The sequence below is a fragment of the Gopherus evgoodei genome, chromosome 9 (assembly GCF_007399415.2).
Source record: "Gopherus evgoodei ecotype Sinaloan lineage chromosome 9, rGopEvg1_v1.p, whole genome shotgun sequence".
NCBI lineage: Eukaryota > Metazoa > Chordata > Testudines > Testudinidae > Gopherus > Gopherus evgoodei.
In genome coordinates this window covers 28884939-28910598 of record NC_044330.1, presented here as the reverse complement: position 1 = coordinate 28910598, position 25660 = coordinate 28884939, and the positions used below count along the sequence as shown (strand labels likewise).

Sequence of the window (25660 nt, the reverse complement as noted above, 5' to 3'; positions counted from 1 at the left end):
CCGCCTCTGCAGCTCCCATTGACCATAGTTCCTGGCCAATGGGAGCTGTGGAGTCAATGCTTTGGGCAGGGGCAACGCATGGAGTCCCCATGGCCATTCATCCACCTAGGAACAGCAGGGGCAACTGGATACCTGGCAACCCTGTTGAAGATTTGTATCGGGAGATATCAGAAATGCCAGTTTCTAGAGCTTTCTGGTTGGTAAAGTGCCAGATAACACAGGTTTTACTGTATTTTTAAATTTAAAAATGACAGAACTTTGGTCAGCTGTCCATAACATACAAAGTCAGTATGCTATCTAAGGAGTAATGTAATCAGGGGTTCTCAACCTTTTTTCTTTCTAAGTTCCCACCAACATGCTATAAAAACCTCAGTGACCCACCTGTGTCACAACAACTTATTTTTCTGCATATAAAAGCCAGAGCCAACATTACAGGGTAGCAAGCAGGGCAATTGCCTGAGGCTCCATGCTATAGGAGCCCCAGCGAAGCTACATTTCTTAGGCTTCGGCTTCAACCCCATGCAGTGGGGCTTTGGCTTTCTGCCCTGGGCCCCAGAAAGTCTAATGCTGGCCCTGATTGGAGGACCCCTAAAACCTGCTTGCAGCCCCCCAGGGGGCCCCGGACTCTGGTTGACAACCACTGATGTAATGGGCAAGATTAACACCTTTGAGAGGTGGACGGGGACTAGAGCACAGTGAGCTTGCAGGAATAACATTAATTTTATATGTTGGTATGCAAGATTTCTGCAGCTTTCTGTGTATTCTCCTACCTTACAAGCAACACTCAGTCCGATAATCCTCAATCTTCTCTCCCTTACACCAGTTTTATACCAGTGCAGCTCCCAACTTACAATGGTACAAGTGCAGGCCCAATATTGTTACAAAGGCATGCAGAAGTACATTATGGGTTCCTTTTGTGCATCATTAATTTTTGTCTCTCCACTTGCATTTCACGTTGTTTTATTTTGAAGGGCATCATATGACCCAAAATGTTTTTTTTTTAAATACTGAGATCTGCATTAGAAAAGTATCAATAATATTAATGCTTTTCAGGTTTCCCTAAATACAAACTTAATGATAAATAATTCCTTAAATAGAGAATTTAAAATATAGACACGTATTTGGTCAACATTGCTGTATTTGTAGGTAGTGAAAATAAAACCATCTTATACCTATATCTAACTGGTAATCGTTCAGTGTGTTGCAGTCATACATCTCCCTGCCCTCTGGAGTCCTGAGGCAATAAACACTATTTGGAAAGCCACATTTCAGGGTTACCAGTGTTTTCAAAAGGGACACTTTTGTAGCAAGAAGATAAAAACTCCCCTTAATGGGCACTTTCTCTTGGGTTACAGCATTGTATACATAGAAGGCTGGCTTGTCTTCTTCCTAAAAGCAAAAATAATAATGACATAAGTGATCCAGCAACACTGCTCTTGTAAATTGTGCCTATAGTTTAGGTACACTGTTTTTACACATCTAAGGATCTACTGTCCTTTTTGTTTGAATGTGGTCTAGTGCAGGGGTAGGCAACCTATGGCACACGTGCCAAAGGCGGCATGCGAGCTGATTTTCAGTGACACTCACATTGCCCAGGTCCTGGCCACCAGTCCGGGGGGCTATGCATTTAAATTTAATTTTAAATGAAGCTTCTTAAACATTTTAAAAAGCTTATTTACCTTACATACAACAATAGTTTAGTTATATATTATAGACTTATAGAAAGAGACCTTCTAAAAATGTTAAAATGTATTGCTGGCACGTGAAACCTTAAATTACAGTGAATAAATGAAGACTTGGCACAGCACTTCTGAAAGGTTGCCAACCCCTGGACTAGTGGCTAGAGCAGGAGACTAAGTTCTATTACCAGCTATCCCTCAAACTGGCTGCTTGACCTTCATCCAGTCATTCAAGGCCCAAACCAGCAAGATATCAAGCACCTCTTGTGAGATGCTGAACAACGTAAACTCCTTTTGATATCAGTGAGACGGGCACTCATCGTCTCTTGAGAGGGGCTTTTGACACCTGGGGGAGTGGGCCCTGAACAAATCTGTGCTCTAGTTAACTCATCTATGAAATAGATCTAATAATATTTATTTCACAGAGATGTTGTGAGGCTTTCAGATTTGTAAAATGCTTTCAGATGCAAGGAGGATAGTCATGAGCATGTATTTTTATTTCATTTATAACAATTCCAAGGTAAAGTCTGTCTGTATTTTACATCTTGTACAACAATTAACACATGGTCACTGCTTAAAAACGTAAGCCTAATTCTGCACATTAGTACACCCCATTAACTTCGGCTGAGTAGCATCTGTGAGTTTAGAGCAGAATTTGGCTCTATTAGTGAAACAAGAGAGATGGCAGAGAGGATATCTTACAATTTACAATCTAGACTTCCTATAGGATCTTTAACTGCTTCTGGATGTTCAGATAGCCTCCCCCCCCCCTCCATAGTTGCTTTTGTTATCTCTGTGCTTGACTAAGGCCTTGTCAAAAGCCTGTACTTTTGTCTTCTCCAGATTGGCTTACTGCAATATGTTCTTTGAGTTGGTATGCCTGATGATAAAGTTAGTCAAAATTTTCAGTGACAATTTTGAGGTTTCCCAAGCACCATTAGTTGAAGATCATTCACATTTTGGCTAACAGAATAAGGCTGGCTACTCACTTGATGAGATTTCAGCCCTTCATAGTTTGGGGTTTGTGTCCCTTATTATTTCTGTAGTATCACTGGCATGCTTGACACTTAGGACTTGTTTTCACTAGAAAATGTTACCGTATTTGACATGACTGTTAAAAGTAGCATTAGATGACAGCATTAGACACTTAGGGTATGTCCAGACTATGATCGATTTATCAGGGATCAACATATCGGGTCTCATCTAGACACGATATATCTATCTCCGAATGCGCTCCCATCAACTCCGGAACTTCACCAGAGTGAGCGGCACTAGCGGAGTCGACGGGGGAGATGCAGATGTCGATTCCACGCTGTGAGGATGGGAGGTAAGTTGAAATAAGATACGTTGACTTCAGCTACGATATTCCCATAGCTGAAGTTGCGTATCTTACATTGAACCCCGCCCGTCCTCAGCGTAGACCAGGTCTAAGAGTAGAGGCTGTTCTAGATTTGATTTTTGACAAATAAGGAGGAACTGGTTGATAATTTGAAAGTGGAAGGCAACTTAGGTGAAAGTGATCATGAAATCATAGAGTTCATGATTCTAAGGAATGGTAGGAGGGAAAACTGCACAATGGATTTCAAGAAGGCAAACTTTAGGAAACTCAGGGAGTTGGTAGGTAAGATCTCATGGGAAGCAAGTCTAAGGGGAAAAACAGTTCAGTACGTTGGCAGTTTTTTAAAGAGACATTATTAAGGGCACAATAGCAAACTATCCTACAGCATAGGAAAGATAGGAAGTACGGCAAGAGGCCACCTCGTCTTAACCAGTAGATCTTCAATTATCTGAAACTCAAAAAAGAATCCTACAAAAAGTGGAAACTAGGTCAAGATAAAAGGATGAATATAAATAACACAAGTATGTAAGGACAAAATTAGGAAGGCCAAGGCACAAAATGAGATTAAACTAGCTAGAGACATAAAGGATAACAAGAAAACATTCTACAAATACATTAGAAGCAAGAGGAAGACCAAGGACAGGGTAGGCCCATTAATCAATGTGGGAAAGTAGCACAGAAAATGTGAGAATGGCAGAAGTGCTAAATGACTTTTTTGTTTCTGTTTTCACCAAAAAGGTTTTGATTGGACTTCTAACATAGTGAATGTCAGTAAAAATGAGGTGGGATCAGAGGCTAAAATAGGGAAAGAACAAGTTAAAACATTACTTAGACAAGTTAGATATCTTCAAGTCACTAGGGCCTGATAAAATACATCCTAGAATACTCAAGAAGCTGACTGAGGAGATATCTGAGCCATTTAGGTTAGCGATTATCTTTGAAAAGTCATTGAAGATTGGAGAGATTCCAGACGACTGGAAAAGGGGCAAACATAGTACCAATCAATAAAAAGGAAAATAAGAATAACCTGGGGAATTACAGACCAGTCATCTTAACTTCAGAACCTGGAAAGATAATGAAGCAAATAAGTTTATGGATGATACCAAGCTGGGCAGGGTTGCAAGTGCTTTGCAGGATAGGATTAAAATTCAAAATGATCTGAACAAACTGGAGAAATGGTCTGAAGTAAATAGGATGAAATTCAATAAGGGCAAATGGAAAGTACTCCACTTAGGAAGGAACAATCAGTTGTACACATACAACATGATAAATGACTGCCTAGGAAGCAGTACTGAGGAAAGGGGATCTGAGTGTTATTCAGTCTTGTCAGCTGACTCAACTCTACATGGTCATATTCAAACCACATCATACCATTTTCTAGTGAAGGCAACCTTCATGAGACTAGCTCTCTCTTTATATTCCATTCCAACAATTGATATCAGCTGGGACAGTTGGTCTGACAATTCCCATATTTCCATGCCTAGGGATTGCTGACAAAACATTATAGGATGAAGGCTTTCACCTCCCAAACTTAATGGCACCCTTTGTTCCAATAAAACCAGAATGTATGGACCTTCATGTGCAAAGGTTTTCTATTATGCAAGTTTTTTCTAAGGAAAATTGGATTTAGTGGAGAAGATCTCAGTTTTGGTGAATGATAAATCAATTACTGTTGTTGATGCTGCATCATGTTGCATATATTTTGTAAATGGTGTTTTTAAGTACTGATTGTTGGTGTGTCTAGTGTTTTATGATAGGTGTTACGGAAATGCATGTAATTCTCAATCCTAAAGAAAGCCACATGTTTAAGGACTACTCCCCAGAGGTGTTGAGCATCCCAAGCAAAATGCTGTGGCCTCTCAATTATTGACTCTCTGGAGGCAGTCACCACCTTGCAGGAATGGGCAGTGACTATACAGATTTACCAAGGGAGGTGTTGCATCAGGGTTTAAAGAGGCAATTTAAAAAAGAATTCCTACCACCAAATCTCTGCCTCTTCTGAAGAAAAAGCAAACACACAGCATGCAACATGCATACAGATCAAGGACTTGATTAAATTAAATTTATCTTTCTCCCCAGGAAACAGCAACAACAATAAAGCTAGAATCAGAAGACTTGGAGTAAACAAGCAGCTAAGTTTCTCAAAGACATCCTAACACTGCAGTCCTTTTGCCTCACTGTTCCACTCCTTGTTTTTATGCGCTGCAGCCCTAGTGATGCTGTGCCAGGAGCAGCAATAATTCTGGCCAACCAGTCCTATGAGAGTGAAGCAATAGCAAGACTAAAAATATTTTTTATTGTTTATGGTCTGAGGGACCTATATACAGCCGAGCTATCTTCAGGATCTTTCCTGGCTTATATAACAACCATGGCGAGAAGCCAGGCTTGTTAGTGCACAGAAGCTGCTGCCTTGCAACAGCCCACCTCATTAATTACTGAACATGGCTTTGCAGTTTCCAGCTGAGAAAAAAAAAAAAAAAAAAAGCCCACTCTAAAAGACAGTCTTCCCTGTGTGTATGAAACAGAAATTTAGGTTGCAGTACTGTTGTGTACTTCTATCATGTCTGTTTCTACAATGCTTTGTTTTGCCTGGTACTTTTTTTTAGCATCAGCACTTATCTCCCTTCTGACAAAAAATTGAAGGTCAAATCGTGCCTGGCCTTGCATAGATGAGTTTGTGGGGAGAGAATGCAGGGATCCTGTTCTCCTTCTTTCCAGCACTCATGCAGGAAGCGTTGCTGAAAAATCAGCTGACACCTACGGCCCTGAAACTCAGATCTGGATGAACCGTGCTTGACATAGGACCTGGGGTAGTGAAGATCACAGGTAATTAGGAATAGTTACTCTGGCACTTCACCTGTTTAAGACAGCATTGGCTGTCCAAGGAAATGGAGCAGGGCCAAGGATCTGGTCTTATTAATGCATGACTTTTGCGTAACCCCTCAGCAGTGGTAACATGGACATGATTACTCGTATGGACGGCAGGTGCACAGAATACTCTAATTTAGTAGCTGAGAAGATCTGATATGCTTATAGACAAAAAAGGTAGTTAGGAGCCCAATGATACAAAAAACCACACAAATGCCACCCTGGAGAGAATAAAGGTATTCCTCATGATGGATGAAAACAGCCAAGGTTGTTACAGACATGACTGTGAGGGACAGAAATAATTGTTTTGGATTAAGATTTAAGACCAGCTGTAAAGGTCTTGTGCAAAGCCAGTCACCATATTAAACAGTCCTTTTCATGCAAAGGACAACTACTCCTCCTTCCAGCCAGAGTGAAAATCCTCCAAAAGGAGGAGTTGCATTTTCTTTAAAATAAAGGCAGCAATCAGCCACCTCAGAAAATTAAGGAAAATAACCTGTTATGGGATTTGGGAGAGGGAGAAGACTCAAGAAAAAGGCTATGCGGAGATAAAGGAAGAAGGAGGCACATGTCAGGACCCCAATGGGGCTCCGGGTGATCGCTATGTCCCACCACCCAACACAGATGTAATGAGGTTGAGCAGTGTCCATATAAGAGAAAACTAAGACTACTGATTATTTCTCAAAAAAGGTTTTTAATGACTTACAGCTATAAATGCGACACAGACAGAATAGGAAAAGGAGAAATAGAGACCAGCATTGAATAAGGATTAATATAAATGACAAATTATATTGCAAACAAGCACAAGTACAGGTAATATTATGCATTAATTACTTACTACTATAAATCATACTATTAGCATTGAATATAAATGGCTGGTGGTACTGAAGGCAGGTACAAGTACACGCAAAGCTACTGTTACTTATTGATTACCAACTTTGCACATACTGTTCCCACCACCAGGGGGCAAAAGCATAAGTAAAACTACTATATTAGCAACTTATAACTATTCCTAAACAATCTAATACTTCTATTAAGATTTTACTACTGTTTTTACTACTGCAGCATTGATACGACTTGAGATCAAATTATCCTGACATTACAATTTGTAATACTGTAGTGCCAACACAACTAGAGATCAAATTAGCTCAAGCAACCCAGACTTCTCTACTCCATTACTTTATACTGCATGCAATCAGACTTTTTTTACTTTAAAACCTTACCCTGCTGAGAATATGTTACTCTTTAGTCAACCGCTCTTTGCACTGACCAGGTACAGATAGTCGGTGTAGTTCAGGTTTCCTCTGTTCAGGGGGTGTGGGTCTGACCAATCAAAGAGAATGACCTCTTAGACCAAGATACACACACAAACCCACCTGAGGCTCTACATACTTTATCTCATCTCATGAGGGCAGGGGACTGGACTCGATGACCTCTCGAGGTCCCTTCCAGTCCTAGAGTCTATGAATCTGCCTGCCGTGTTTTGAAGCAGGTCAACCAAAAACAGGTTAGGCCAAATGTTTACTGTGGTAGTTGTGGTTACTTTGAAATTATGATCTATGCACAGGTGCACAGCTCATATTTTCCAAATACAGCCAATTGTCCTAATTGTGGTTAATGTGTCAGATACAGAACATTTGAAGCAGCAAGAAGTGCTTGGTTGCTTTGCACCTTGACCACAAGTCTGTATCAAGAACATTCAAATCAGCTGAAAGAAGTGCTTGGTTGTTTTACACCTTGACCACAAATCCATATCTAATTTTGCAAAGCCTGCTTTTTGAAGATGACCACAAGTCTACAATATTTCTTAATCTGAATTTGCTATGCCTAATATTGCAAAGCTTGCTTTTTGCAGCTGACCACAGGTCTACAATATTTCCTAGTTTAAACTTGCTACACTTGCTCTGGTTACTATGCTTGATCTTTGACGTTTTCGGAAGTTTTAGGCCTAATATTGAATAAGCTTGACAATACCTTTGCATGATAAGACTTTATCACAGTAATCACAGGCTACAAGAGACATTCAGACACTGAAAAGCCCTGTATAAAAAAAAATATTTTATACCTTCTTTGACTGAAGTACTTTCTGTTTTTCTTGTAACTGAGAACAATCCAGTCAAAATACTGTTTAAAAATAAATGTATGAGATGGCAGTTGGTAATTATCTCATTTTAATTTGTGGAAGCCTCGCTCAGCTGTGTTGTACACTTTCATGGAATTTAAGTGAACATGAGTTAAACAGTAGCCTCCAAATGCCATATTCTGTCCTTAGGTCCATGTGTGCAACAGCACTGAAAAAGGGGGACCTTTTGGTTAAAACACAGCACTCAGAGTCAGGCAACCTCTATTGTATTCCTGGCTGTACCCAGATTCCCTGGAAATGTCTCTTAACTTCTGTACCTCTGTTTCCTCAACATGTAATATGGAAAGAATACTTATAATAACTAATTATACCTGGCTTACAGGGATGCTAGGAGATTTAATTCATTACTGCTCAGATAATGTTTGAAATCCTCAGATGCATGCACTGTAGAAGTGCAAAGTATTATTTATTGACTTTCCAATTGTAAATGAATACAGAATTTGCCCTAGACAGCCCAATTTTGATGTCTAAATATATTTTTAATAGCCTGTATAATCATTAATGTGTCTGAACCAGGTATATATAAACAGCAACGGTTTAGACAGCTAGATGCAGGTCTAGGTGTCCAAATTTAGGCTACTAGGTTTGAAAATTATGCCCAAAAGACAGGGCCGGCGCTATCATTTAGGCGACCTAGGCAATGGCCTAGGGCGCCAGAATTTTTGGGGGGTGCTATTTTGCCGGGGGGGCGGCACACGGGTCCGGTGGACCTACCGCAGTCATGCCGGCGGACGGTCCGCTGCTGGAAAGGCTCCGGTGGAGCTGCCGCAGTCATTTCGGCGGGTGGTCCACTGGTCTAAAGGCTCCGGTGGACCTGCCACAGGCATGACTGCAGTAGGTCCGCCAGAGCCTTTAGACCAGCGCACCGTCCGCCGGCATCACTGCGGCAGCTCCACCAGAGCCCTTCCAGCAGCGGACTGTCCACCAGCATGACTGCGGTAGGTCCACCGGAGCCGCGGGGGGCAGCGAAATGGCCGTCCGCCTACGGCGTCAGAAACCCTGGTGCCGCTCCTGCCACAAGACATCATATATGTCGTGTTTTCCTTACAGTTATTTTACCAAATCATACCAGCCTGAGTTGCTATTGTCTTTTGTGATGTCTTATGCATTGCTTATTTCCTTTAATAGTGTTGGCATAGAACTGTAATACAAAATTAGGAGTTATTCCCCTGAAATTCTAACACCTTCTCATGTATTCCAGCAAAAGAGTGACTTTTGCTATACACAACAAGAAAAACTCAGGTTATTTCAATATAGGTGCATTTAGAAAGCAAGATGAAATCATATGTTCTACTTCCTGAGAATGAAGGAAGAAAAGATTTTCCAGTTACAGTGGGATCTGGGGCAAAAATCTGTTTGGGGATTGGTCCTGCTTTGAGCAGGGGGTTGGACTAGATGACTTCCTGAGGTCCCTTGCAACCCTGATATTCTGTGATCCTAAGGAGGGAGCCAAACCATGATGTTAAGTTATAATGAATGATAATTCTTCTTAGAACAATGCCTCTAAAATTAATTCAGAATGCTTGGTTCTCACTGGATACAGGGATAGGCTTTGGCTTGCTTTAGAGTTCAGCTTAGAGGCCTAATAAGGGCCAGGGCTCATCCTTATTTGTAATGGTCTCGAAATCTAAATAGCTGATTTTGAGATTTCAGCCCAAAATAGTGAAAGTCTCATGAGATCAGCTGCTTATGAGATTTCAGTCATCTTGAACGCTGGCAACCTTGCAAGATTAGATCTCTGAATGGTGAGCATTTCTCACAAGTTTGTCCACAGCTGAATCATGAGTGGAAAAATAGTTCATTCTGGTTTAGAATCCAATTCAGAACCAAAACCATTGGGGTAGGATTGGAGCCAAGGATTGTGATATAATCTACACCCTCTTTTGAAAAGGTTCAAATTCAAGGTTCCAGCTGTGACCTCTCTCTCATCAGTAGTATTATAAAGACTATACTATGTGCTGTACTTGGCTTACTGGAGCTACTGAAGCCTGTGCAAGTGGGAGTAGAGAGACTAGTGCCATTTTTTTATTTAATGCAATTTACCTTTAGCTTTTCTGCACCTCATGAAGGAGCAGCAGCAACTGACTGCCAAGATATATATTCAGCAGAGGAAAAATGACAGATAATGACCAAAAGTCAATTTGTGATCACAGATACTGAGGGAAGGAATGGATTTGCGGGTGACAGAAATATATGGCTGACAAGATCCTCCTAAATCTATTGCCCACAGTGGGAAGTGGGTATTGTGCTGTATCAGGCTTTTTATCCCTATTTGTAAAGGTCTTTCATTCCACAAATTCAGTTTCTGTAGAGACACCTTTTCTGTAGAGAGATCCTATTTTTACAGTCTTTAAAGTTCCATGCAAATAAATGTAAGCCCAATCATTCATGTTACCATAACAACCTTTTACACTCATTCTTTGAAGGTCAGGGTGGTTATTCTTGAGGTTAGATACTTTTTACTGCTGCTTAGTGGTGTTAAATTTAGCACAGGGTCTAGAAGGAGAATCAAAAAACACACAGAATTTCTGGACAACTTAAGACTATCTGTTTTTTAATCATACTGTACCTTAACAACACATTTAATAGTTGAGGAAACTGATATCCCTATGTCAGCAAGGATCCAGCTGTCTTTCAGTATTGCTCCTGCATAGATCAGCTCCAAATATCGTCTGCCTTGTTTGTCTTCAGAAAGTGGAATGTCAAAATAATCCTAAAAATGAATAATAAATTGTGAAAAGAATGTCTATGCAGAAGTGATTCCTACCCAGAACAAATCTGCATTCATTTTTGGTGTATGTATATTACATTAGTGCCTTAGAAACTGCTCTTTGCCCCACAGGGCTTACAGTTCAAGTAAAGTGTTCTAAGAACATACAACTGCTAGATAAAAGATTTATATCTCTTTGTTTTGAAAAGAAAATAGTGTTGAGATCTAAGAGTCTTGATTTAAGCTAGGTTTATTTTTTGCTTATAAATTGCAAAAATTCTATGTGTATAGGAGGCTAAAGAATGTAAGGAAGTTTTGCTGCTACAAATGAATACATCTCATCCATTACAAGTGACACAAAGCTAAAGCAAAAATACAGAGCTCTGACCTTCTTGCTGGGGAGTTATGAAAGCTCAAGTTTTTCCAAGTGGCCTCTGCTTTTGGTTACCTCATATGTTTGGGTGCCCAACTTTAGGGACCTAGACTACATATATATTATTATATTATTAATTAATTATATTATATTATTATTTTACCAGCTTCAAACTTGGGTGCCTAAAATGAGGCACCTAAATGAATATTTAGATACCTGAATTAGATGTCAGGTGGGATTTTCTAAAGAGCTCTGTATTGGCCTATCTCAGGGGTAGGCAACCTATGGCATGTGTGCCAAAGGCGGCACGCGAGCTGATTTTCAGTGGCACTCACACTGCCTGGGTCCTGGCCACTGGTCCAGGGGCGCTCTGCATTTTAATTTAATTTTAAATGAAGCTTCTTAACATTTTAAAAACCTTATTTACTTTACATACAACAATAGTTTAGTTATATATTATAGACTGATAGAAAGAGACCTTTTAAAAATGTTAAAATGTATTACTGGCACGTGAAACCTTAAACTAGAGTAAATAAATAAATGAAGACTCGGCACACCACTTCTGAAAAGTTGTCAACCCCTGGCCTATCTGATCCCATGTAAAAAACTCCTATTGACTTCAGTGGGAGCAGAGTTAAACCAAACTGTTGCTTTTGAAAATCTCAGCCTATGTATTCACAGCTGGCATCAGAACTTGAGGACACCAAAATTAGATGGCATTTTTAAAGTGTGAGCCTGACTGTGCAAGAACTCTGGATTCTCTCCTTGAAAGGATGAACGTGACATAAATAGTGCTTTTCCTTGCTGTGTCGAAGTAAATGCCTAAAACAATATAGGGTTAATTCAGACAATGCAGCTAAACCTGCAGCCACAGGGACTCCTGAATCACAGAAGTCTCATCTCACAAGGAGCAAGTTGAAATGTCACTGTGATCATTCTGGCACCATGTAATGTAGAGTGCAAGTTGTTGCACATGTGCCTGGAGTTTGGTGGTGATAATTTGAGACCTCTGGGGAATCAGGTTTCTCTTTTAATCCCAGCCTTGACTGGGGCATCTCACAGGGTCTTCCTTCCTCCATTGACTGTTCCCTTGACTCTCTACACAAACACACATGCTAGCTCTGAACACTTTCCCAGTTGCTCCCATGAACTGGAACATCGTTCCCAGAGCTGCTGATGGTGGAGACAATCAGTTTTCACATAAAATTGTGGTGCTTGTTGTCAGTGGTTCAAAAAGATGCCTTCGCAGAGAGACCAATGCTTGTCTGAATTTCCTCTGACACAATGCCACTGAGCCTGTAAACCAGGCCTGCACAACATGAGGCCCGCGTGGGCTCACTGTGCGGCCTGCGGCGGCAGGTGAGGGAGGGGGGCTTAGGAGGCGAGCGAGTGAGTGGTCGGACAGTGACGGGTGGGCAGGTGAGCCAGCGGCTGGCCCTAGCTCACCACTGCTCCACCTCCGCCTCCTCCCCTGAACGCTCCACCCCACTTCTCCCCCTCCCGCCCTGCTGCCCCCAAATCAGTAGAGTCTATGTGGGAAACATGGCTAGGGAGAAAGAGATGTGTAACCAGTGGGCTACTGGATTCCTGAGGATTCTCACTTGTGGGAAATGCCCATTGGGGCTGGCTGCTGCCAGCCAAATGCAAGTTAAAGTAGCCCTGAGATTGTCTAACTTTCACCAGGAGCCTGTCTATTATAATGGTAATATAACGGTAGCTTTGCCTGCTGCCCCCATCTTTCATATTGCAACAAGCAGAGCTTGGCTAAACCTGAAAATCAGACAGTAAGAGTCTCAGAAGCCTTACACAGAAATCAAGGATAGGCAACCCAGAAGACCTATAAAATGAACTCCCTTGCATTAGAATAGGGAATACTATGCAGTATAAATTTATATTATAGGTGTATTTAAACCATAAGTTAAACATATCAAAATTAAAAATAATTAGCTTGATAATTAGTTAAGCACCTACCTTTATCATCAGTTTTATGGCTTGCACAGTTTGGTCTGATGAAATGTCAAAAGATTCACAAAATCCTTCAAAAGCTATGAAAATCCTCATCTTGCAAAACACTCTTAAAAACTGCTAGGAGTCTAGGAGACCTTGCTGAGCTACCAAAACACATGCCTTGCCAAGTTCATATCCACAATTAATGCCAAAAGACAAACAACAAAAAAGCAAAATCTATACTACAACGAGCCAGAAAAGACTACAACTATTGAGCCTAAATGCAAAGAGTTTCTTCTCTTCAAAACAAATGCCAGCCAGAAAAAGCCCTGCAGTAACAGGCAGCACTGACCGTGAGATACAATGTCATGAATGTGTTTCTCTAGCTCAGCTGAATTAGGGGGGGAAATTCTCCCACCCATGCGCTTAGTGCAACCAACAAACCACATATTGATTAAGGCAAGTGTGAACAAGTTTCAAACATGTACATACAAGATCCAAGCTAATTCTACTTCGACCATCCTACCCACTGTCCACGCAATCAGTAACTATGCTTAGTCAAAGTGCTACTGATTCAAGCGCTGAAAGTCATCAAACAAGCATCCTTGGCCGTTGGTAAACTGAAATGTTTGCTTATTGCCATCTGCAAAGTGTCTTGTAAATAAGTCTAAGCAACATTTATTCATGTTACCATAACAACTTTGTCTATTTACACTTCTGAATCCACTGTGACAAACATTAGCTACTCATATTAAAAAAAAAAAAAAAAAGTAAATATAAAGGCCAGTAGTCTGCAGTGTGAGAGCTATTGTTTAGAGCATGGGAATAAGCTTTAGGATTCTTGGGTTCTTCACCAGAAGCAGCAGCCATGAATCTTGAATAGCAGAGTGTGGAAAGATGCCTTGCCCCAATGCACTGCTGGAGGGGAGGGATGTTGGCCATAACCTGATTGTTTGAAAGTTGAGAGCCAATCAGCTAATGGAGAGGGAGTAAATGGAGCTGGGGAGAGTGGGGTGGAGTCAGAGGGGATGGGGAAGCAGAGTTGGAAACATAAATTAACTCCAGCAGTATTTCTATTGTGGGGGCCCCCACTGCCCTCCTGGTTCTACCAACCTTGTTCTCCTTCACATGCCATTAACTTACTCTTTGACCTTAGCCATACCACAGTCTCTCTATGGCTCAGTTTACACTTGAGCCTTCATTCTGATCCAGCAGACAAGCAGGACCTCTGGTCCACTGAGAGCTTCATACTCAGGGAAAGGTTAGAAGGACTGACACTGGCCAGAGCCTTTGTGGAAATGGGGGTTGGGAGGTGATCTCTGGTAAGCTTCTTAGCATGTGTGTAGATTCTTTAATTGATCTGAATAGGTCTTCTCTGTAGACCTTCTAGTTTAAGAATAAAATATGTTTGCATAGAAACAACTCTGGTAACTTAACTGTTGGCAGTTACAGCAGAACCTCAGAATTACAAGCACCAGAGTTAGGCTATGTCTACACTACCGCAGTAAGTCAGCCTACGCTACGCAACTCCAGCTATGTGAATAATGTAACTGGAGTTGATGTATACCGCGGGAAGGAAGGGGGGGTCAATGGGAGAAGCTCTCCCATTGACTTACCTTACTCTTCTTGTCGGGGGTAGAGTACAGGGGTCGACTGGAGAGCGATCTGCTGTCGACTGGGTGGGTCTTCACTAGACTTGCTAAATTGACTGCCAGTCAATTGATCTCAGAGCATCAGTGCTGGCTGTAATGTAGACATAGCCTTACAAACTGACCAGTCAAACCCACCTCATTTGGAACCAGAAGCACACAATCAGGCAGCAGCAGAGAATCCCCGACCCCATGCAAAAAAAGCAAATATAATACAGTACTGTGTTAAACACAAACTACTAAAATAATAAAGGGAAAGTTTAAAAAAAATTGACAAGGTAAGGGAACTGTTTCTGTGCTTCTTTCATTGAAATTAGGATGCTTAAAAACACCATTTTTCTTCTATATAATATAGGTTTGAAACTTTACTAAGTCAATGTTCAGTTGTACACTTTTGAAAGAACCACCATAACATTTTGTTCAGAGTTATGAATGTTTCAGAGTTATGAACAACCTCTCATCCTAAGGTTAGGGTTCCTAAGGGTAGGGCACTTGGAGCTAGGATTAGGGTTCCTATGGGTAGGACACTTGGAGCTAGGGTAAGGGTTCCCATAGGTAGAGCTTCCCACCCTAGGCTTACCGTTCCTAAGGGTAGGGCACTTAGACCTAGGGTTAGGGTTCCTATGGGTAGGGCTTCCCGACCTAGGATTAGGTTTCCTAAAGGTAGGGCACTTGGAGCTAGGTTTAGGGTTCCCATGGGTAGGGCACTTTGAGCGAGGCTTAGGGTTCCAATGGGTTGGGCTTCGTGCCCTAGGGTTAGGGTTCCTAAGGGTAGGGCACTTGGAGATAAGGTTAGGATTCCGATGGGTAGGGTACGTGTATCTAGGGTCAGGGTTGCTAAGGGTAGGGCACTTGGAGCTAGGGTTAGAGTTCCTATGGGTAGTGCTTCTCACCCTAGGGTTAGGGTTCCTAAGGCTAGCTCACTTGGAGCTAGGGTTACGGTTCCTATTGGTAGGACACTTGGACCTAGGGTTAGAGTTCCTATGGGTAGGGCTTCCCGCCCTAGGGTTACAGCTCGTAAGGGTAGGGCACTTGGAGCTAGGATTAGGGTTCCTATAGGTAGGGCTTCACCCCATAGGGTTAGAGGACCTATGGGTAGGGTATTTGGAGCTAGGGTTAGGGTTCCTATGAGTAGATCTTCTCACCCTAGGGTTAGGGTTACTAAGGGTAGGGCACTTGGAGCTAGGGTTAGGGTCCTAAGGGTAGGGCAGTTGGAGCTAGGGTTAGGGTTCCTATGGGTAGGGCTTCCCACCCTAGGGTTAGGGTTCCTATGGGTAGAGCACTTGGAGCTAGGGTTAGGGTTCCTGAGGGTAGGGATTCCCCACCCTAGGTCTAGGGTTGCTAAGGGGAAGGCACATGGAGCTAGGGTTAGAGTTCCTATGGGAAGGACGCCTCGCCCTAGGGTGAGGGTTCCTGTGGACAGGGAAATTTGAGCTAGGGTTAGGGTTCTTATGGGTGGGGATTCCCACCCTAGGGTTACAGTTCCTAAGGGTGGGGCACTTGGAGCTAGGGTTAGGGATCCTATGGGTAGGGCAATTGGAGCTACGGTTATGGTTCCTATGGGAAGGATGTCCTGCCCTAGGGTGAGGGTTCCTATGGGTAGGACACTTGGAACTAGGGTTAGAGTTCCTATGGGTAGGGCTTCACCCCCTAGGGTTAGAGGACCTATGAGTAGGGTACTTGGAGCTAGGGTTAGGGTTCCTATGGGAAGATCTTCCCGCCCTAGGGCTAGGGTTATTAAGGGTAAGGCACTTAGAGCTAGGGTTAGGGTTTGTATGGTTAGGGTAAGTGGAGCTAGGGTTAGGGTTCCAATGGGTAGGGGATGTGGAGATAGGATTAGGGTTCCTATGCGTAGGGCTTCCCGCCCTAGAGTTAGGGTTCCTAAGGGTAGGACACTTGCAACTAGGGTTAGAGTTCCTATGGGTGGGACTTCACTCCCTAGGGTTAGAGGACCTATGGGTAGGGTACTTGGAGCTAGGGTTAGGGTTCTTATGGGTAGGGCACTTGGAGCTAGGGTTAGAGTTCCTAAGGGTAGGGCAGTTGGATCTAGGGTTAGGGTTCCTATGGTTAGGGCTTCCCGCCCTAGCGTTAGGGTTCCTATGGTTAGGACACTTGCAGCAAGGGTTAGAGTTCCTATTGGTAGCGCTTCACCCCCTAGGGTTAGAGGACCTATGGGTAGGGTTGTTGCAGCTAGGGTTAGGGTTCCTAAGGCTAGCTCACTTGGAGCTAGGGGTAGGGTTCCTAAGGGTAGGGCACTTGGAGCTAGGGTTAGGGTTCCTAAGGGTAGGGCAATTGGAGCTAGGGTTAGGGTTCCAAAGGGTAGGGCTTCACCCCCTAGGGTTACAGGACCTATGGGTAGGGTTGTTGCAGCTAGGGTTAGGGTTCCTAAGGCTAGCTCACTTGGAGCTAGGGGTAGGGTTCCTAAGGGTAGAGCACTTGGAGCTAGGGTTAGGGTTCCTATGGGTAGGGCAATTGGAGCTAGGGTTAGATTTCTTATGGGTAGGGCTTCACCCCCTAGGGTTAGAGGATGTATGGGTAGCGTACTTGGAGCTAGGGTTAGGGTTCCTATGGGTAGGGCTTCCCACCCTAGGGTTAGGGCTCATAAGGGTAGGGCACTTGGAGCTAGAGTTAGGGTTCCTATGTGTAGGGCACTTGGCATTAGGGTTAGGATTCCTATGGGTAGGGCTTCCCACTCTAGGGTTAGGGTTCCTATGGGTAGGGCTTCCCAACATAGGGTTAAGGTTCCTAAGAATAGGGCATTTTGGGCTAGGGCTAGGGTTCCTATGGGTAGGTCACCCCACCCTAAGGTTAGGGTTCCTAAGGATAGGGCACTTGGAGCTAGGGTTAGGTTTCCTACTGGTAGGAAACTTGGAGGTAGAGTTAGATTTCCTATCGGTAGGGCACTTGGAGCTAGGGTCAGGGTTCCTATGGGAAGGACTCCCCGCCATAGGGTTAGGGTTCCTGTTGGTAGGGCACTTGGACCTAGGGTTAGAGTTCCTATGGTTACGGTACTTGGAGCTAGGGTTAGGGTTCCTATGGGTAGGGTTTCCAACCCTAGCGTTAGGGTTCCTACGAGTAGGGCACTTGGAGCTAGGGTTAGGATTTCTATGGGTAGGGCGCCCCGCCCTAGGGTTAGGGATCCTATGGGTAGGGCTTCCCGCCTTATCGCTAGGGTTCCTAAGGATAGAGCACTTGGAGATAGGGTTAGGGTTCCAAAGGGGAGGGCTGGCTTTAGGAAGTGCGGGGCCCAATTCAAACAGTTTCGACTGGGTCCTGGCAGGGATGAGTTTAAAAAAAAACACAACATATTTAAAAAAGCACGTGGGGCTTGTATTCACTGGGTGCTGCTCTGAGTCTCTGGCGGCACTTCAGCAGTGGGTCCTTCACTCGCTCCAGGTCTTCAGCGGCACTGAAGGACCCACTGCTGAAGTATCGCCAAAGACCCAGAGTAAGTGAAGGACCCGCCGCTGAAGTAAGACGCAGAGAGAGTGAAGGACCCGCCGCTGAAGGGCCAAAGCGCTGCCATGTGATTAAAAATTAAAAAGGTGCCTCTAACCAGGGAAGGGATTCTCACTGGGCACGGGGCCGTCTTAGGTGCTGGGCCCGAGTCGGGGGAATTGATGGAATAGGCCTAAAGCCGGACCAGGATTCCTGACTTCATCTCCTGCATATAACTGCTGATAACACTCTACCCCTGCAATGCAGTATATTGAAATACGCTACAAGAGAAACTGCTAATGTAGCAGAATCTCTTTCCTGTTAGGAAGAAAGAGTGCTATCCATGAAGCAACTTGGGCACTTAAGTCCCCCTGCGCAGCACTACTGAATCCACAAAACTCCTACTTGACTGCTGCCTAACTCACTCAGCACCTAACCTAGGCATCTGAGTTTTAGACGCTTGGGCAAGCATGTTGCTGCCTTGCTCTAGGGACTTGGGTGCCTATCTGCCACGTAAGTTCCAGAGTGACTCATGAACTGGAGCGAAGATAGATATTAATCCATTTAAGTCCCATGCAGGGCCTCTGAGCATGCCTATCAAGTCCCATTGCAAACTCTGAAGGAGGGAGAGAGAGGCACTGCTGGCACTCCCTGTAGCTTTTAGCCCAGCAGTTAGAGCATTTGCCTGGGCTGTGGGAGACCCACTTTCAATTTCTCCCTCTCTGCCAGAGCATGGAGAAAAGATTTGAAGCGTGGAGTCTTTCACTTCTCAGGAGAGGGCTCTAACCACTGAACTATGGGATAGTCTGATATGGATTTAATCTCTCCTGTTGAAGCTGTTCCACTGTGAATAAATAATGAAAGAATGACTGGAGCAGGGTGATCAGGTCTCCAACTGCCAGGTGGATGTCCCAACCACAGAGTTATTTCCTCTCTCTCGCCCAGTCAGTGTTCCACTTCCACTGTGGATAAATATTTAAATAGTGATTGGGCTTGGGCATCCACTCCCCCAATCACTCATTATTTATCTACAGTGGTTTTAAAGCACTCTCCTGAGAGGCAGACCCCCTAATTAGTCCTTTCCCCCCCTCTAATATACAGGGGGGAATTGAATCTGGGTCTCCCATATTCTAGGCACATACTCTAGCTACTAAGCTAAAAGTTATAAAGTAGGTGCTGGTGGCATCCCTCCATGCCCTGCTGTGTGTGGAGTGAGGCGCCTAACTCAGTGCCACAAGAAGCATATTAGATACCAAAGATGCCTGACTCTCCAGGTGGCAGGTTCCCATTTGTAGATTGGAAGCAGAGATAGGCACCTCTCCACAGCCCACACTTAGGTGCCCATCTCCAAAAGACAGAATGGGGTTAGCATACGCCCCTGTGGTCAGCATCTCTGCACATAGCATTTTGGCTTTTGTTGATCAGATTTTAAGGCAAATATCTCTCCCCGTTCATTGTACAAGGCAGAACCTAGGCACCTAACTCAACTTTGTGTATTACAGTGTTGTTCTATGATTTTTTTAGGCACCTAAATGTGAAGTACTGTGACACTCAGTCTTGCAACACATAACTCCCTTTATGGCTCCCACCCCAAAAGTTTTTCTGGTGTTCTAGTTAACATGGCTTGTTTGGCTGACTGATTACTATTCTCTGCAGTTATTATTGCAAGATTTTTTCCTCTCTGTTGGGTTTTGTTATTTTCAGCCTGAAAGGCTTCACACACAGAGAAATCATGTCTGCATTGTAATGAGATGTGAAGCTTTTTGTGTTTTGAAAGAAAATTTAGAAAAATGTGTTCTCTGAGGACACACATCATAAATCAAGTTATCGTTCTGTCGCTAGATTCAATAGAAAGTAAAGCTGGTGGCTCTAGGAAAAGCTGTTCCCCACAAAGCTACTATAAATAACACAGCAAATGACAATTCTAATTCCAAGAACTCTGCTGTATTTTGTTGAAAGAGACATTTTTAACTTGGCCTCTCATTTTGCATCCACCATTAATTGTGGGTGTAAGTGACAATACTTAGGTGTTTCTACCTGATCTGTAGAAATTTGGATCCAACATCTAAACTACTTCAGAGTGGGTTGGAGCACCAGCTGGTGGGAAGACTGTGGAACCTTGTATCTATAGGGAGCAGTGTTGCCAAGGGTGATGGAGATGACTAAAAAACCCACAAACTCTATGTGCAGATATCCCTGTGATTTGCAGATGCCAAGATATCCATGGAATTTCTCTGCCATCCAAGATTTGGTGGGTCATTTATGGGTTTTCAGGGGTGTGGTGGGTCTTGCCCTATTCCTACTTCAGGGTGAGTAGTTGCAGAAGGGCAAATCCACACACCCCTGGACTGAATTAATTGCAGAGAATTATATGTACTGAAGTTTGGAGTTTTGTAGTTTTCCTGCTTATGATTATATATTCCTTACTCTGCTCAGGGGAAACTTCCATCTACACACACACACACACACACACACACACACACACACACACACACTATGGTCCCAATTCAGCAAGGTACTTAATTAAGCCCTTGCCTAATTAAGCACACATAGTCCCATTGAAGTCAGTGGGATTACCAACATGCTTGAATACAGACACGTGCTTACTTGAATATCTTGCTAAATCAGTCCCTACCTGTTGACTGACTTCAATGGGTATTTTGCCTGAGAAAACAGTGTAGGAGTGAGTCATTCAAGAGCCGTCCCACATTTTATATACATCTTTACTTCCATCCCACATAAACCTGCTGTGATCTCTTTCATATTACTGTAAGTTATTTACAAAATAAACGCTGATATTAGAGAACATGTTGTATACCTCAAAGAAATAAATTTTACATATTTGTGTATTTTTATGTCTACACCTTCCTTTCAAATTTTTCCTCTGCTTTTGGGGCATGGAAGTTAGGAAATAATAAAGTATATTAAGAGAAGTGAAAAAAAAGCAGAAAAAGGAAGACTGAGAGAAGCCAGAAAGGAGTGATAGGAAAGGAAGGTAAAAGAGAAACAGCAGGGAGGAAAGAGAAACAGGCATGAAGAACAGAGAAAAACAACAGTTGGGTAACTGTACACATAGCAACTGATTTATTGTCCCTATACCAGTAATCACAATTATTTGAAAAAGACAACTTGTTTATTAAAACAAGTGCAAAAAACATACCACAGATGTTGCAAAGAAAAAAAAAATCCAACAAAAACATGGCAACAGTGAACTAAAAGGAAATGCACATGTTATCTAGCTACATGGAATGTGTAATCTGTGGGAGCCTGGAGTATGACTGTGTTACAGGCCCATGAGTGTGAAATTTACTCCAATCTACAAAACCTTCTACTACAAAATATTTATTACAGGCTCTTTCCTAGTAGAGTTATGCAGTCACTTAGCAACCTTGTGGCCGGCCAAAACAGAAAAAAAAAGGCACAGCCATCCTTGGAGTATATAAATTAAAAAATTCCTCTACCTGTGTTTATACCTCTCCACAGCCAAAACACAGGCTTAAAAATAAATAAAGACATAAAATAGACTTATTTGCCTAACCTTCCACACTCCAAAAAAGTATATCAGCAAAACCTGTCTCCCTCTGGGTGGGAAGGGTGCTAATTATCTCTCTTCCCGGCAGTTTTGCCAGGACTACAAACATGGCTGCTAGGAGGGACTACATTTCCCAGCAACCCTGCTACCCGTAGTCTCCTGGAAAGATTGGGAGGGAAATACTATTTGTCAGTCTTGGTCCCTCACTGCAGCAGAGGAGATACAAGTTTCAGTCCTCCCTACCCACGGAACTTCAGGCTAGTGCCCTAAAATTAGTCAGGAGTGTGGGTTTCTTTACAAATCCCAGAATGCTTCGTCTGAGTCCTCTTGCTCCTCAGTAACCAAGTGTTGTTCTAGTAAAACCTACTATAAGTTAAAGGACTAATATATATTTAAATCCCTTTATGGGAATTAAATGAATCCTCAGATAATATGCCCAAGTACTATGGTGATAAACACCATAGAAATACATTAAATACTATATAATTATTCTTAGAAGAAATAATAAAGAACAGTTAGATAAATATTATTTATGCTTGAGCCAGTTCTGAAATAAAATAGATATTGCTGACACAATAATTTCATAATAAATATGAGATCCAGTCTTGCACCTCAAAACACACACCACTGATGTTACTCAGTGTTTTGTCTGAATAAAAGCTTATTGTTTTAAGGTAACATTTGCTATCAAAATCCTTAACCTAAGTTTCTAAAAACAAAGAAAAATACTTTTCTACCAACTATCCTGCATTCTCTCTCATTCCTTTTTCATCCTGTGTTGTCATCATCTCCCTATTCTGAGACAAAATCTGTTTTTTGGATATTTATTCATATGCACAACTGACCATTTAGAAACCTAATAGACCAATTGTGTGTACAAACACTTGGTTTTCCTGCACAATCATGACAAATGCTTGTTTCAAGTATCTGTGCATGAAACCAATCATAGCTTTTGTTCTTTTTTGGTTTTGAAAATTTGGCTCTTAAAACCCACTTGAAACAGACAGCATCTTTGTTGTAAAGAGCTTGATTGACTCACCTACACAAGAGTAAAGTGCATCCTCTAACCTATGAAGGTTGAGCAGACTCTAACAAGATTTAAGCCTATGGTTCTAATGAACATAGGTACACTATTCAAACCATTATGCTTAGATCACTAAGCTTGTCTCTCCACAACCCAGATTTTTAGTGAAAAGTGAGTTATACAGGCTAAGGGTCATCAGACTTCAGGTTGAAGGATGATAGCTGAAATTGCAGAATTTCTCTTGCAACATCAAATTCAGCCAAATGGCACAACTGCGGAACATGGAATAGACAGGAAAATTCTATTGAGTCAGAAGCTAGCTGGGAGATATTATTTAGGTCAATCTTTGTTGCAAGGGACGTAAACACAAAGGGACAAATTCAGAAGTGATCTAAATTACACATTGATAGGTGGGTGTAATTTACAAGCCAATGGAGCATTACCAGGAGAAAGAGGAGTCATCCCTGGCATAGCAATTAGCAGGAGGGCGTAGGATAAAGTATATCTCTTCATCCTATTTTATCTTTCATTTGTCTTTCCTGCTGTCATGGGTGTGTGTAGGTTACAACCTCTCTCTGAATTTGTCTCAAAATATTTATAATGCATAATCATCTTTGAAAGCATACCTTATACCTAACTCATTATCAAGCATGAGTACCTTTCATTCTAAATGTTTGTTAATTTATTCCAGGGGTTTTCAAACTGTGGTCTGGCTCCACAGACAATGACTAAGTGGTCCGCAAAAGGTTGCTGTTACCATAGAACAATGGGTTACCATGTGGCCCATGAACCACCGGGGGTGTGCAACCTATAGCTAAGATTTCCAAAGGGGCCCACACCTCCATGTGAAAATTTGTAGACATCTGCAAACGAAAAAAGGTGCTCTATCACAAGGGTACCACCTCTTTTGTAATAAGGCTCATTATATATTACTGGCCTCTTCTACAGTTCTCCTCCTCAGTAGAAATGTATCTCACTGGGAAAATCTCTGTGTGGTAGGTACCTCTGAAATCTAATTAGGAACAACCTAGAGCTGGCAGCAGCTTAAAGTTAGTGGTAGGAATATGTAGAGATAACGAGCACCACTAATTCACTGAAAGGCAGCAGCAGGGACGAAATCTGGAGGAATCAAGAGAACTCACCCCAAACCGAAACGGACCACATTAAACGAGCTCAGCCTAGCCTCCAGCAACGCTTTCTACTGCTGTCCTTTCAAAGGGGGCACTTTCAAGGTGGGGAGGGGGTCAAACCCTTGCCCTCCCAGCCATGCTGTGCTCTCCCGGCACTGGCAAGGCCCCCGCTCTCCGAGCTAGGTGCGTTTTGCGCAGCGTGCCACGCATGTCCACTGGCCGCCCACTCAGGAGGCGGGACCTGCCCAGCCATGGGCCTGGGAGCCCGGACCCCACACGCAGGCGGGCGGGGCTCCCGTCCAAACCAGCGGAGAGGGCTGTGCAGACACGACGTGGGGCAGGGTCCCTCGCCACACAGTGACGTCACTGCCATCAGCCCAACGAAACAAACGGCCGTCAGGTGGGTCCCTCCCAGCTCCCGCCACCCCCGTCGCTCTCTTCAGCCATTCTCCCTCCGCCAGCGACTCCCCCTTCTCGCCACCCCGCGCCCGCAGCTCCTGCCTCTCCTCGCCAGGCCCCAGCATCACGTGCAGGCTCGCAACTAGCTGCCCTCCGGGGGCGGAGCAGCCGGTGAGTGACGAGCCGAGCGAGCCATTCCCAGCGCCCGGGCTGGCCTCTCCGCCTATGCAGGCGCCCGGGGCGGGATTTCCGCCGCGCTCCGGGCCCGCGTCTCTCAGCTGACTGGACAAACCCATTTGTCATGGAGTCGCTGTAGTCTGGTCGCTGCCCTCGGCCCCCAGGTAAGAGCTGCCTTTGCTGCGGTCGGGGCGGAGGGAGCGGGGAGGGCTCCGCTTGCCCCCCCCCCGGGCCAGCTCTGCCTGGGTCGCTGCTGTCACGCTGCCGCCCCACTTGCCTCCGGGCTTGTGGGGGGCTAATGGATCAGTTGCCCCCGGCGAGCCGAGCTGCACCGGGTTGGGGGGCCAAGGCTGCGAGCTGGTTTTGCGCATCGAGGCCGAGCTAAGAGCTGGGTCTCCCCAGAAGCAAAGTCGCTGGCAGCACAAACGCTGGAGCTGTTGCTAACTTTCACTTCAGCTGAGTCTGGCATTTCCCTTCCCTTCCCCAGCCTGCAGCGAGCTCAGGGTAAGCAGAAGAGAGAAGAACGAGTGAGAAGAATAAAATGCTGACAAAGCACCACCGATTACAGCTACAGCCCGGGCTGGGGTTTCACTTCTTGTATTTCTTGTATGTGGTTTTCTCCAGAGCTGCCTGGCCGGGGTTGCTGACCATATTTATGATGTAGTGATTATCTGTGCTCTCCCTGGCGACATTTGTCCGCTGTGTAAAGGGGACTCAGGAGCAGGTAGGTACTGGCTAGAAAGTGCAGCCTAGTGCCACCAAAACTATTAATAAAGAGACACAAAAATGATTGGAATGTATAGACTGTTTACTGTCTAGCGCAATCCATACTTTAGTTGACAAAATCCTGCGATAGTGAGAATTCAGTGCTATCTGCTGTTCTTCATGGCTATTCACAGGTAACGCCCCTGGTGCTTTTTAGTTTTCACTCCCTGCACAGCAGCTACCCCTGCTTGCCCAGCACCACAGGTAAGGCCATCCTGGGATGATGCAGATTCAGATCTCGTGTGGTCTGATGAGAATCAATGCAATAAAATGCTGGGGGTAGTATCTACAGAATATTGTTAACATTAAGCACCTAAGGTGGATTTGTCCTCTAATCATGAAGTTGTGAAATTAACAAACCTCCCCTGCACCACCCGAAGCTTTTTAAGAGCAATTATAATGTAAATGAAATGAGTGATCTGGATATGAATGTTTCTAAGTGTTTTTCTTTGCTAATGATGAGTAGCAGCAGAGTTTACCAAAATGC

At 43.6% G+C, this 25660-nt stretch overlaps 2 protein-coding genes across 2 annotated transcripts in view; one reads left to right on the top strand and one right to left on the bottom strand.

The window, feature by feature from the left end:
- ANKUB1 (ankyrin repeat and ubiquitin domain containing 1) overlaps positions 1–14533 on the bottom strand; it is a 31235-nt gene extending 16702 nt beyond the window's left edge. Inside the window, exons 1-3 of the mRNA XM_030574202.1 lie at positions 13084–14533; positions 10599–10742; positions 1173–1389 (exon numbers count right to left, since the gene is read on the bottom strand). Of these exons, the coding sequence (XP_030430062.1) occupies positions 1173–1389; positions 10599–10742; positions 13084–13173 (451 nt within the window). The 5' untranslated portion in view covers positions 13174–14533. The remainder of the gene's footprint in view (positions 1–1172; positions 1390–10598; positions 10743–13083) is intronic.
- A 9605-nt stretch (positions 14534–24138) lies between these two features.
- The window catches only part of RNF13 (ring finger protein 13), a 98512-nt gene continuing 96990 nt past the window's right edge, over positions 24139–25660 (top strand). The window contains 1 exon segment of the mRNA XM_030574203.1: positions 24139–24232. The gene's annotated coding sequence lies outside the window, so the exon portion shown is untranslated.